We start from the raw sequence: 13569 nt of genomic DNA on the forward strand, positions 1-13569 counted from the left end.
TCGCCTGCGGGGAGTGCGGAAAACACACACACACACACACACTCACACACACACACACACACACACGCACACACGCTCACACACACGCTCACACACACACACCAACAATCAGTGTATGAATCTCAACAACAGTGACAATCAACAAAATAAACAGATTACAAAATAAACTCTGAACATTACAAAACACGCTAGTGAAACGCAACAGAAAAACAAAAGCTAAAATAAAAGCACATTGTAAAAAATAAAGAAAATAACTGGACAATTTAGCTGCATAATTTATTCCTGCCGCAATGCATGCGGAGCGTCATGGATGAGTTCTGTACTATACTGGTACCCAGCATGCTTTGCAGCATGAAGCGTTTGATTGTCACCATTGTGAGATTCATATGCTGATTCTTGATGTCTCTCTTTGTGTCTAAATGATGTAATAGTTCAAAATGTTTTGAGCACAAGCTATTTTTTAAATATTATATATTTTCTGGTTGTTGCAACACTGATGGGTCTCATGCTGTAGAATCACTGGGATGTCATAATCAAAGAATATAAAACAACACCCATATAATTGGACTCAGTGAAGCAGGACAGTAGATGATAATCATGACCATGTATCTTATAGACTTAAAGCATCTTAAAGTTACAGCTATTAACAAAATAACTAGTGTTCAAAAGTCAAGGGTCAGGAGCCCAACTAAAGCAAACGCTGATCTCCACAATGGAAACATCAAATGAAACAATAAATCATCAACCTCTGTTAATTCTCAGTAAGATCTTCTGTAGACGTCTGACAGAAATAAAGTTAGTCTGGTTAGTAATAAGAGAAGCTGGTGATGCTGTTTGTGGAGTTGTTTAAAGTGGTCATATGATGTTGCTAAAAAGAACATTATTTTGTGTATTTGGTGTAATGAAATGTGTTTATGCGGTTTAAGGTTCAAAAAACACATTATTTTCCACATACTGTACATTATTGTTTCTCCTCTATGCCCCGCCTTTCTGAAACGCGTCGATTTTTACAAACCTCATCGTTCTGAAAAGCGAGGTGTGCTCTGATTGGCCAGCTATCCAGTGCGTTGTGATTGGCCGAAGAGAAAGGAAAAATTGAAATCACATCATATGACCCCTTTAAACCTGCAGTTGTTCACTGTAAAAAATCGTAATTTTACTGAAAATAACTGTGATTTCTTCTCAGGTTGTTTTCTTTTATTTTAAATTGTAGTCAAAACTCTGTAAAAAATATCTATAAATTAACTACTCTGCTGTTACTTTTAGCATTATGATGTTAATGACAAATTACAGTAGGCTACTTCACATTTTTTTTCTACAGGAAATTACTGTGTTATAAAGTATCTTTCTGTTTTCTTAAATTACATACAAATGTATGTAAAGTTACAAAAATGATCTGTAATTAATACAGTAACAACAAAATAGCATAAAATCGAAGTCAAATCTCCTTATTTAAATTAGCTGGCAACACTGTTAATCTACAGCAGTGGTTCTCAACTCGTCACGAATTCAAATGCGGCCCACCATGCTGAACACAATTTTAAAAAATAACCTTCAGTTTTACAATTAATTTTAGTTTTTACATTAATAAAAAAATGTACTAAACAAATATAAGCTATAATGTTTTTGTTATGTAAAATAATTTTGTTTTTCATATATTATTTTCAGACATGAGCAGACCTGTAGGCTACTTAATTAATGTTACGCATTTAACGAACACTTACAAGCGCGCACTTTGGCAGAATTCAATTGAAATAGTCATCAGCAGCCATTAGTTCGGTAAAATTGAGCATCAGAATTAACAAATTTGTTATTAAGGGAGAAAAACAAAATGTGGAAAATGCCAGTGAACCCAAACAAACAAGAACAGTCTCAGTATCAGCAGTGAAGGTAAGAGAGAGCTGGACTTTCGGTTTGCCCCGACACTCACTTGAAGATGTTCAGGCAAAAGGAAACACCCATACTACACAGCAATCATCCTTAATTGCAGAAATGTGACAAAACATCTCTGGTGAGAACCTCAGATTATTAAATTTGAAAGTGCTTTTCATATTTGAATCAAGAACGCACATTTTCTGCAATGTCGCGCGTCAGGTCACGCTTCCGTGCGTGTCTTACAGACTGCAACTAACACTCGCAACTTTATTGTTACGCCTTTCGAGTCGAATTTTACAAAATTGGTCAGCTGCCGACAGCTTCAGGTGTTTTATTAATGGTGAGTAGAATTATTTATTTATTTATTTATTTCAATGAATGTAAATAGATATCATAATTGTTAGGATTGAGTTGTGTTGGTTTGGGTGTTTTGGTCTCTTTTTCTGTGTGACAGGTTCTATGATTGGAGTGTGACTGGAGCGCACCTGATGCTCGTCATGGCTGGTATTTAAACCTGGTGCGAGAGTTCGTCAGGGCGGCTGCTCTTCTGTTGCTCAAGCAGTTTGCCAGAGCCACGCTCCAATTTTGTGGCGTTATGTTTTGTTTTGCATCCATTCACTAGCGCTGACCACACTTCACTTTGTGCATCTATTCACCTGCGTTTCATACTGATTGTTATTACTGACAGGCCGACAGGCATACTGACTTTTGTGATTGTTGATTTTGGTTATATTTCGTTGATGGTTGATTTTGGTTATATTTCGTTGTAATATTATGTTTGAAGTTATTCCGCCGTGTCGTCTCCCTTAATGTTACATCTTTGAGCCAGGTGTAACAATATTTAGGCTATAATATTATAAATCTGGTTGGTTTGTATTGATGACGTAATATGTAAATAATATGCGTGTGTCCCGTGAGACTTGCACTTGGACCATAGTGCAGCCCAGTGGAAAAAAAGGTTGAGAACCACTGGTCTAGATCCTCATTATTTATACCCCAAGAACCACTGATCTACAGGTATTTCCTGAATTATTATGATCAAACACCTTCACTGTAATAAATAAAATTAAAAAAAATAAAATATCAATTAGTGGCAGCAAAAGAACATTAATTCAATTCAATTCAATTCAATTCAAGTTTATTTGTATAGCGCTTTTCACGATACAAATCGTTGCAAAGCAACTTTACAGCAAATTAAGGGTGTACTCACACTAGGCGTTTTGAACCGTGCCAGAGCGCATTTGACCCCCAAAGCCCGGTTCGTTTGACTAGTGTGAGCGCCCGGTTGGAAGAGGTGGGCCAGGGCCTGGTTCGTTTGACTAGTGTGAGCGCCCGGTTGGAAGAGGTGGGCCAGGGCCCGGTTCGTTTGACTAGTGTGAGGGCCCGGTTGGAAGAGGTGGGCCAGGGCCAGGGCCAGGTTCGTTTGACTAGTGTGAGCGCCCGGTCAGAAGAGGTGAGCCAGGGCCCGGTTCGTTTGACTAGTGTGAGCACCTGGTCGGAAGAGGTGAGCCAGGGCCCGGTTCGTTTGACTAGTGTGAGTGCCCGGTCGGAAGAGGTGGGCCAGGGCCAGGTTCGTTTGGGCTCGGGCGCGGTACGCATGCAGTGTGAGCGCTAACCGCGCCGGAGCACGGAACAGATACTATTTTGAGTGAGCTACTGTCATCATTATGACCGCAAACATTATATTACTACTACTACTACTACTACACTTTTCAATTAATTTAATTTAATCAAGTATATTTAGGTTTATAATGGCTCTGGTTCTTACCTTATTGATGAACAGGAAATGTAGTTTGCAAGTAAAGCTGCAAATTACTTCATTAACGTCAGCTGCCTCCGTAATAATTTTCTGATACATACAAGTCAAAATCAGTGCACGGCATAAATGAATTATTATTAATTATTCGGCAGAATATTAGCGAACGTGGTTTTCTCCGTTATCTCATACCTGACGTAAGCGTGCTCCGGCCCGGAAAGTTTAGTGCAAGTGTGAGTGCAGGCCAGCGGGGGAGTGGGGAGGGGGATAACTAGGCAACCGCCTAGTGTGTGTACACCCTAAGTTTCACCAATATTTAGTGGTAGCTTATCAGTGGTGACTGTCAGTTAATGTGCATATGGCAGAAATGTACGGAAAAATCAATTAAAGCTTTATGGACAGATAAGTTTAGAGTGACTCTTGAAGGACCAGCACCACATCCTCTTGTACCACTGTTTGAAGAATATATCTTCCAGAATCTGGCAGTAAGTTTTAGGAGCTCATTTTTATTCCATCTCCATATTCTGAAAAGTCTGTATTGCAGGATTGACTAAAATGAGCTCCTAAAACTTAACTTTCTGTATTGCATTAGTTTTGAATATTTCTCATGGGGATTTAATAATTTTTGACTTTTCAGTCTGAGTTAAACCTCTTTTTTGGCTCAATTTATCTGTAAAAGAAAAAATGCCTAATAATTATGCACACCTGAATATAAGGAGTTTTCACTTCCAGCCTTAATGGACAATTATATATCACTCATAAATGATTAAATACAAAATTAATAGAAGTTATTAAGATTGATGTGGTTTGGAATTGGTCAAATGTGCTTGGAAAATATCATCAGAACATCAACGTGCCTAATAATTATGCACGCGGTGTAGTAAAACAATTCATTATCCAACATAAATAACACAAATGCTCTTTCTCCATTAAGATTATCTTGACGTTTCACAAATGGCTGTGTGTAATAGGCTTTTCTCAAGCACTAATTATTGAACAGTAATGGGATTTTGAAAAAAAAAAAAAATTTGACAAGACATTGCTACATACACTGTTTGATGTTCCAAATAAATAAGATTTTACATTACTACATGGTATGAGCAGAAGTCGATCACTTAAGAGTACAACAATGAATCACACACACTGACACACACAAAATGAATAATCCAATTTTTATTTTTAACCGGATAACTATGTACACAGAGCTAATTTTTTGTCTTAATTTTGGTACAATATTTAAACGAACACATAGAAAAAAAATTATATATATATAACTACATGATCACATCTTTGAGACCACGTCAGTCATCAAGCCATGGAAGACCTCTCCCTTCCCCTCTGAATGATGCTCTATGAAAGCCATAGTCCCACAGGAGTTCCTCATTGACGGCAATGTCCCGTAGAGCGAAGAACAGAACACATTCCCTGGGTCCATTAGGACAGTTTAAGGAAACTATCTGACGCCGCACATTATTTCTCCTTCGGGAATGATTCATCCTCCTCCCAAAAGTTTCTTTGTCTGGGTGGCAGTCACAGGGGAACTTCTGGGCATCGATGCAGAGAGGCTTGCCACCCTTGCCCTTGAAGAAAAACAGGTAAGACGGCTCCCCGGTGAGGGTCTCCAGCCTCCGCTCCCCTTCCCGCTTGGAGACCACTTCACCGTGGTAGTCACACACGACCTGGTTCCTCTGGAACTCCATGGTGGCGATGACCCCTGCACAAAGGTAAATGAACATGCTTTTGAGCAAACAGCTTCCCTCTCCCTGTTCCTCCAAATAATTACAAATGTGGGTAGTCACACCTTTGCCTTTCCCCTCGAAGTGCTTAATGGCCAGCCCTTTCCACTTCTGATGGACCACGGAAGCAATGAGGAGAGGGTCATTTGCGACAGGGGACGGTTCCTGGCAGGGCACCCACGCCAGCAGAACACTGCCCATGGATGGCACATTAGTGGTCCACCTGGTCTCCTTGGCAATGGCACGCTGGACACGAGACGCTGGGGGTTTTTGGCCAGTCCTGTCAGTGGATTGCTCTGGGGGAAAGGCCTCAGGTGAGTTTTAACCAAACACACCTCACAAAATGTAGACTGTAAAGTGACTGGCATTATTGTAAGCACTCACCAAGAGTATACTGTACCCGCAGCTTGTACTGAAGCCTCCTCCAGTAGTGGTAGTAGCTGCGGTCCTCAAATCCTGCCTCTGCTGCCTGCACCTTTGTCGGAGGCTTCCCGTGAAGGGTAACGGGAAATAGGTCTTCAAAAGCTCCCCAAAACCTCGGAGTTGGGAGCTGCACCACTGGAGTAGGTGGAGATGTCCTGTAAAAAAAGAAATGATAATAATAATCGACTTAATTTAGAGCGCAGTGCCTTTATAAGTTGGGTTGACAAATGGCTCTTTTCTCTCTCTCTCTCTTTTGATAATTCCAAAACCATGTGAAAGTCAATAGGTTTCAGTTCCAATAACGGTACTGGTGTGCTGTGTGGCCAATGCATCTGTGATGCAGCCCTTCTATGACTACAACAATACACTCAAATATTCATGAGTTAGAAAGGTTAGTTGTTGCTTTGTATTTGGAAAAGAATAATCAGTTTTACATAAATGTAAAACACTGTGTTGAATTTGTTGATGATATGGATCTTAAAATCTGTTGGCAGTGATGAATACAAACAACAAAGAGTGTACATGACTTTCCTTTTTATTTTTTAAACAAAACAAAAAAATTATATCAGAATCATTTGGCTGAATAGTAGGGTTGGGTATTGTTTGAATTTGATCAATTCCAGTTCTGCTTATTCTTATCGATTCCCAGTTTCAATTCCAATGTGGTTAAAAAAAATAAAGTCAAACATTTAGATATCAAACATATTTATTCTGTGTCTCTTTTTGCAAAACATTTAATTGCTGCCGAACCCCATGAACAAAAATCAGCCGACTCGATTAAGAGCTGTTTGTGTGCAAAATAGAGCGGCACGATTCTGGATAAATTGAGACTTTTTTTTTTCTTTTTAAATGGAGGTTGTAGTTTTCTCACAATTCTGAACAAAAAAATATTAGACAACTAAACAAAATCTCATGGAATTAATGAATGGAATGATTCAATGACTCACTCAAGATTGACTCATTTCATTCCTGGATGAATCAGTGTTTTTGAATGAATCTCTTGAATGAATGATTCAAAGACAAATACATTTTTAACATCCCCTTTTCACCACCTAAAAAAAAGATGCGCACACAGGAATTGGAAAACAATTCTCTTCTTTTTAAATGCTGGGGTGCCAGACAGAGTTTCTGTCGTTTAGTCAAACCAAACTTAAAGTCAAGTCAGTCCAAACAAGAAACGTACAAAGGCCTGTGTATCTAAATTGCCACATACCCTTAAATTTGTGAGTTAGGAAATTCATAAACATTATAAACGAAAAACTTTCAACATAAAAAAAACATTGAACACAATAAATCACCTTTTGCAGTTTTCAGATCTGTATATTCAAAGTTCATCAAGTCAGACCAAGCATAATAAAGACACAGAAAAGGAGAGCAATCAGTTCATTAGAAAATGTCCACAATATAAGCGATGTAGTCCAGCCAAGAAAAATAGATCAGTTCAAGCCCAAAACATTCGGTTCAGTTTCTGATATAATCATCAGCAAAAATGAACTCCCAATAGTCAAAGTGGCCAAAAGAAAAAGGATAATAATAATACTATAGTTAACAGTATCCACAGCCGCAGTATTTTACACAACCTCGTTTTCCAGAAAATCCGGTTTGATTCCGTGACTCTGTAACTCCTTGAGCATTGCGATCAGACTCCCGATCCGTTTAAACAACAACCTGCTTGGCACACAGCGAAGCGTGATGAAGTGATTAGTAATCCAGGAAGTGTAAAGTTGTTGGATCGCTATAATCGCCGATAGACTTAACTTTCAACGCAGGTAAAACAACAGAAACGCCGCGTGAGTCGTCAGAGAGATACTGCTTGCCGCTTGGCCGCCGCACGTCTTCACCTAATAAAGGTACATCCGAGGGCTGGACTCGCACCGTAACCAACCAAATGACTGGAACTACGTAAATATTTACTAATGCTGCATGCTTTTAAAGTTATGATTGGATTGACATGAACGATGAGAATGTATGATGATTAATACTCACTGTTAACATATTACTGGTGATTACGGATGTAACGGTATGAAAATTTCATATCACGATTATAGTGACCAAAGTTATCACGATTATCAATATTATCACGGTTTTGTTAACATTAGATGAAAACGTTCAAAAAGAACTGATACACACACTGAAAACATTTCAATAAGTTTTATATTTGAAAATCAACAAACAACAAATACAATTAGCAGCTATATGCACTTTTTTTTTAGCAAAAACATTAAATTAACATTAACATGAAGCCCTACACTTCAAGGGCTCTGCCCTTCGAAGGGAGTAGGGCATAGGGATGTTCACTTCTGTTTGGATTTCGCGGCATGTCTCTTGTATCACCGCAGAGGCGCAGACACGCTCTCTCGTTTCATTCAAATGCAGCTTGCCGTCTTGCGTCTCAGTTTTTTCCAAACCTTTCTTTGCGGAAGCTTTGCGTTAAACAAGTGAGATAACGAAATATTTAATCTCTAATCAATATTTTTTGTCCAATTATTTGCCCAGTTAGTTTTGGTATTGAGGTAAAAGTTACCTTGCATTCGCTATATAACAGCGGGTGGTGGTCATGAAGATGGCTGAGCAAATTTGATGCGTTTCCCCCTTTTGCAGCTACTTTCTTCTTGCAAGATTAACAGACAGGGTGACCGTCCTCGATTAGTGATGAAAGATTTCTAATGTTGAAGAGTAATGGATTCAAAAGAATTGAATAGATGCAAATTTATTTATTTTTGTGATAACATCGTCACAATAGGTGGAACTGTATCCGATTCTGGAATTGGAATTGGATTTCGATTCCCAGCCCTACTGAATAGGAATCTGAATGACGAGTAGATAATTTCTTGCAATTACCAAACCCTACTCATGAGGGTCACCGTAACAAGGTAAAGTCATTCTGTACCTCTCCAGCATCTGTGGTGGCTCCTCCTCAGCAGTTGGCCGGCGTGGATTGACCACCTTTCCTGCCTGTGGCTCTGCTGGTGGCGTAGGTCTCTCCTGCAGCCTCTTGACGTACCTGGTGGCATGCATTGGAGGGAGAAATGAAGGTATGATGTCTGTCATGGCCTGTCATGAAACTCAACCGCATGAACCACTGACTAGAATACTTGCTTTTCTCGCAGTCTGTGCACATCGGCTGTTGGGTTACAAAGAGGAAGTCCTGAAGCTCCCAGGAAGAACCGGTCCCTGTCGTCTCCCTTCGGAGGTTGAGCCTTTAAATATTCTGGCCGGATGTGCTTGAAGTAGCAGTCCAACCACTACAGCAAAGATTTGTTAGCTGTGACAAAGACTGTTAATGAACTAATAGTGTGTTGTGTAGAGGATCATCTTACATGTTCTTCTTTTTTGTTCAACTTTATGCTTCCTTTGGACAGCTTTACAACGACTCCATCTCCCTCTGTCGCCCTGTCGTTCCATTCCTGGACCTGTGCGAACATTCAGACAGGAATGATAAGGTTCCGATATAACGCACACTTATTCCTCAACCTCAGAAGACCTAATATATCTGTGTTTGAACACGTCTAAAATATGTCAGCAGTGAGCTCACCTTGAACTCTTTAATGCTGGCAGGACCCAGGTGATGGACCCACATCATTGTGGCGAGGCAGAAGCTCCGGAAGACCGTCTTGGTCTTTGCAGGGACCCCTTTATGTTGGCTGAGGCGGTTGGACACCTCACCCATGTCCTCCTCAGCGAGAGCAAGGATTTCAGACTCCTGGATGGCAGCACTAGGAAACGAAGGGACCATGACTATGGTATGACTAACACACCCTTGTACAGTCTGTTACACCCATCAGAAATGAATTACAATGCCTATTTCACTCTCCATTCACAGACCTCCCTACCTGTCACGCTCCTCTTTGATGAGGAATCCCTTTGACCGGAAGTACTCTGCCAAGGAGTCACAAGACGGGTCCTCCCTGACCAATTTCTTGACCTCAGAAATATTCATAATCCTCCCCTCTCTTGTCCACATCTCTTGTGACTCCTTGGCCCTCGAGACTTCTTGCTGGATACAGCCATCCTCTGCATCCCGTAAGCACATATTGCTTAGATGGTGTTCAATTTTGGTCTGGGGCTTATGACAAATCAAGCAGTGGACCAGCTTTGAAGGATTCCTGCACACAGCTAAAGAGCATCTAGTTGAATTCTCAGTCACATGACACAATGCACTGTATGCCGCAATGACTTTTACATTACAATATTGATATGTATATATACATTTTGTCCTCTCCATGATTTCTATACACAGTGGTGTCTGTTCTCTCCAGCTGTGTGCGTCTTCAGCTATGACAAGCAGCCATATTGAAGGTAGGTGGGTGTACAAACATAAAAACATGGTAACCACAAATTAAACATGCCCTCCCCACCATTTATGTGTGTGTGTGTATCATACATATTTCATATTTTTAAATATCCAGATAAAAATCTGTATTTTTTTTTTTCATTCAAATATTGCATTATCTTAAATCTGACTTTTTTCACAAGTTGTGTTTCTTAAAAATCCTAAAAGTTTGTTTATTTTAATGTTTAAATTAAACTTTGAATAACAGATTTACATTGCGACCTACTGAACAACACTATGTATGTGAATGCTGTTCACAAAACACCGTCATTGTAATTTGTGTGTGGAACGTTAAGAACTTTGTATACCAACTTAAAAGTAAACAGCATTTATAGTGGTAATTAATTTGAATGCATACATGTGAATGCATACGTACAGGCATAATTTGAAATATGGAAAATGCATGATTACTCTGTTACCTTGATCAGCAGAAGATCGATGAAATCCTGTCAGTAACTGAACAGCGGTGCAAAACAACAGGTTTGATTGACAGCACGAGGTCACAGGTCACAGAGGGGGATGGGAATTAGTAGAGTCCGCAATGTCCCTATAATATCTTTAACTAACGCTTGTGAGCACTTTTTAAGAGCACCTGATGTTTTTCCCCTCACAGCAAAGCACAAGTGTGTTTCATTTTAGACTGAAGGACAGTGGTGTTGTTTGGCACCGTCTATGCATAAAGATGGTCAGACAGACACGGTGCCCCTCATTTAATGATCTGCATATCTATGAAACTTTAGGCGATAACTGAGAACAGGATCGGGAGGGGGGCTTCACATTAAAAAAAGGAATCTGCTGCCCTCTGGTGGACAACAGGCAAACAAGAGTGTTCTGCTTTTCTCATTTTAATTAGTTTCAGTTTAGTTTAACACACACATAAGACAGCTGTCAGTCTGAGGAATTTGTCTGTGTAGGTTATTTCATTGTGTGAAAACAGATCGAATGATCTTCAAAAGAATCGCGCAGTGAGATATGATAGGCTAAATCTGAGGAAACAAATCGCATTCCTACTCCAATAACTGTTTCAGTTCAGTCAGCCACAAACTCTATATCTCTTTTGACCAGACAGATTTTGCTAATTACTTCACTAACAAACTACATCCATCCGCAATCATTTCTCGGCTCCACTCACCCAGGAACTCACAGCAACTCATCTTCTCTCCTCCTACAGAAGATGAAGTCTCTAAACTTATGCTATCCAGCCACCCCACCACCTGCCCTCTAGACCCATCCCCTCACATCTCCTGCAAGCTATTTCCCCTGCACTCATGCCTTCACTCACACATCATCAACACATCTCTTCTCACAGGCATTTTTCCCACCACATTCAAGCAGGCTCGGGTAACTCCACTGCTCAAAAACTGACACTAGACACTTCACTTGCTGAGAGCTACAGACCCGTCTCTCTCCTCCCGTTCATAGCAAAATCACTTGAACGCGATGTGTTCAACCAAGTGTCTTCCTTCCTCTCACAGAACAACCAGCTGGACAATAACCAATCTGGATTTAAAAGTGGCCATTCAACTGAAACCGCCTTGCTGTCAGTCACTGAAGCGCTACAGAGGGCAAGAGCTGAGTCCAAATCTTCAGTTGTCATTCTACTAGATCTGTCTACGGCATTCGACACCGTTAATCATCAAATCCTTCTGTCCACCCTCTCATCGCTGGGCATCACCGGAACTGCACTCCATTGGTTCGAGTCTTATCTCACAGGTAGGTCCTTCAGGATGTCTTGGGGAGGAGAGGTATCCAAAGCACATCAACTGGTCACTGGTGTTCCTCAAGGATCAGTTCTTGGACCCCTCCTCTTCTCCATATACACCACATTACTAGGACCCATAATTCAGGCACATGATTTTTCTTACCATTGCTATGCTGATGACATACAGCTCTACCTCTCATTTTGACCAGATGATCCAATGGTACCTGCTCGGATATCAGACTGCCTGATGGTAGGGCTACACAATTAATCTAAATTAAATCACAAAGGCGATATATCGTGATTAGGCAGAAGCTGCGATTGTCGTGTATCTTTCAGTGAAGCATGGTTCTGTGATCAGTAGTAAATCTCCATCCGAAGACCAGAGAAACTCCAAATACACCCTGCAGAAGAAACCCAGGACATCCCTATAGCACTAGCTGAATAAACAGATTTAACTGCTTTCATTGATTCAACGTGACTAATAAACACACGACTACAACAATATATGACTTATCTGAGTTCGACTTATTATAATTTACATTATAATAAAGTATATAATAATGCAATGCTAATCGACATGGCCTTTATCACTGCTTAGAATACTATGAAATATGTTGCGTGTCTTATTCTGTGTAAGAAGCCACATCATCTCACAGAAGGATTTATTTCAAACACTCGACTGACGTTATGAAGTGAGTTTGGAGTAAAAGCATGTTATTAAATGTGGTATTTTCAGATGGAGCAGCATTTACTACACAGAGCCGTAGTTCACTGACAAGCTACGCAAACAGCTGTCATTATCGTGAATTAGGGGTGTAAATTTTCGATCATTTCCATGATCGATCGTCGTTTAAATTAACGAACATTATTATGTGAGTATTATGACCAGTACTTAATTTGATCCTGATGGATCCTGTTCCGGAAAATGTCAGATTTAGAATTTTTGCTTTCCGGTAGGCCTATTTGTTTTTAGTAATCCGGCATTTGCAGTGCATTAGATCGTGACAGTGCATGCTTGCGTGCATACGAGATGGAGCGAGCGCGGGTTTGGCTAGATGTATTTGGAGGTTATTACTCACGTCTCATTCGGCACAAATCCAAATGTTTCATGTTGTATTTGAATGTTAAACTATTATTTATAATGTAAACTAGGCTTGTACTTTACACGCATTCGCATATAGACGGAAAAGATCATCCTCTTCACATGAGCAAAAACGTCCCGCATCATAAGATCCAGGACGCAGACCCAAGGTGGAGTCGAGAGAGGTGGTGACTAGGGCTGCATGATTAATTGAAATTAAATCGCAAAGGCGATAAATCGCAATTAGGCAGAAGCAGTGATTGTCATGCGTATTTTTCAGTGAAGCATGGTTCTGTGATCAGTAGTAAATCTCCATCCGAAGACCAGAGAAACTCCAAATACACCCTGCAGAAGAAACCCAGGACATCCCTATAGCACTAGCTGAATAAACAGATTTAACTGCTTTCATTGATTCAACGTGACTAATAAACACACGACTACAACAATATATGACTTATCTGAGTTCGACTTATTATAATTTACATTATAATAAAGTATATAATAATGCAATGCTAATCGACATGGCCTTTATCACTGCTTAGAATACTAACTGACCAGTGTAACCTTTTATATGTTTGGTTGACTGTATGTCATTTTGATAATGAACAGACTGCTGTTTGTAAGTTTGAATTGCTAGAATATGTGGGGTGTGTGCGCGTGAGG

General features: G+C 40.0%; 1 protein-coding gene across 2 annotated transcripts in view; it reads right to left on the bottom strand.

The window, feature by feature from the left end:
- Positions 1 to 4820: 4820 nt before the first annotated feature.
- The window catches only part of LOC107693605 (uncharacterized), a 12092-nt gene continuing 3343 nt past the window's right edge, over positions 4821 to 13569 (bottom strand). For both annotated transcript variants that reach the window (XM_016493056.1, XM_016493057.1), the window contains exons 3-10: positions 9624 to 9906; positions 9326 to 9506; positions 9111 to 9203; positions 8890 to 9035; positions 8681 to 8794; positions 5752 to 5945; positions 5433 to 5663; positions 4821 to 5345 (exon numbers count right to left, since the gene is read on the bottom strand). In XM_016493056.1, coding sequence (XP_016348542.1) covers positions 4933 to 5345; positions 5433 to 5663; positions 5752 to 5945; positions 8681 to 8794; positions 8890 to 9035; positions 9111 to 9203; positions 9326 to 9506; positions 9624 to 9906 — 1655 coding nt within the window. In that variant the 3' untranslated portion in view covers positions 4821 to 4932. The remainder of the gene's footprint in view (positions 5346 to 5432; positions 5664 to 5751; positions 5946 to 8680; positions 8795 to 8889; positions 9036 to 9110; positions 9204 to 9325; positions 9507 to 9623; positions 9907 to 13569) is intronic.

The sequence above is a fragment of the Sinocyclocheilus anshuiensis genome, unplaced genomic scaffold, assembly GCF_001515605.1.
Source record: "Sinocyclocheilus anshuiensis isolate Anshui unplaced genomic scaffold, SAMN03320099.WGS_v1.1 scaffold1942, whole genome shotgun sequence".
Classification (NCBI taxonomy): domain Eukaryota; kingdom Metazoa; phylum Chordata; class Actinopteri; order Cypriniformes; family Cyprinidae; genus Sinocyclocheilus; species Sinocyclocheilus anshuiensis.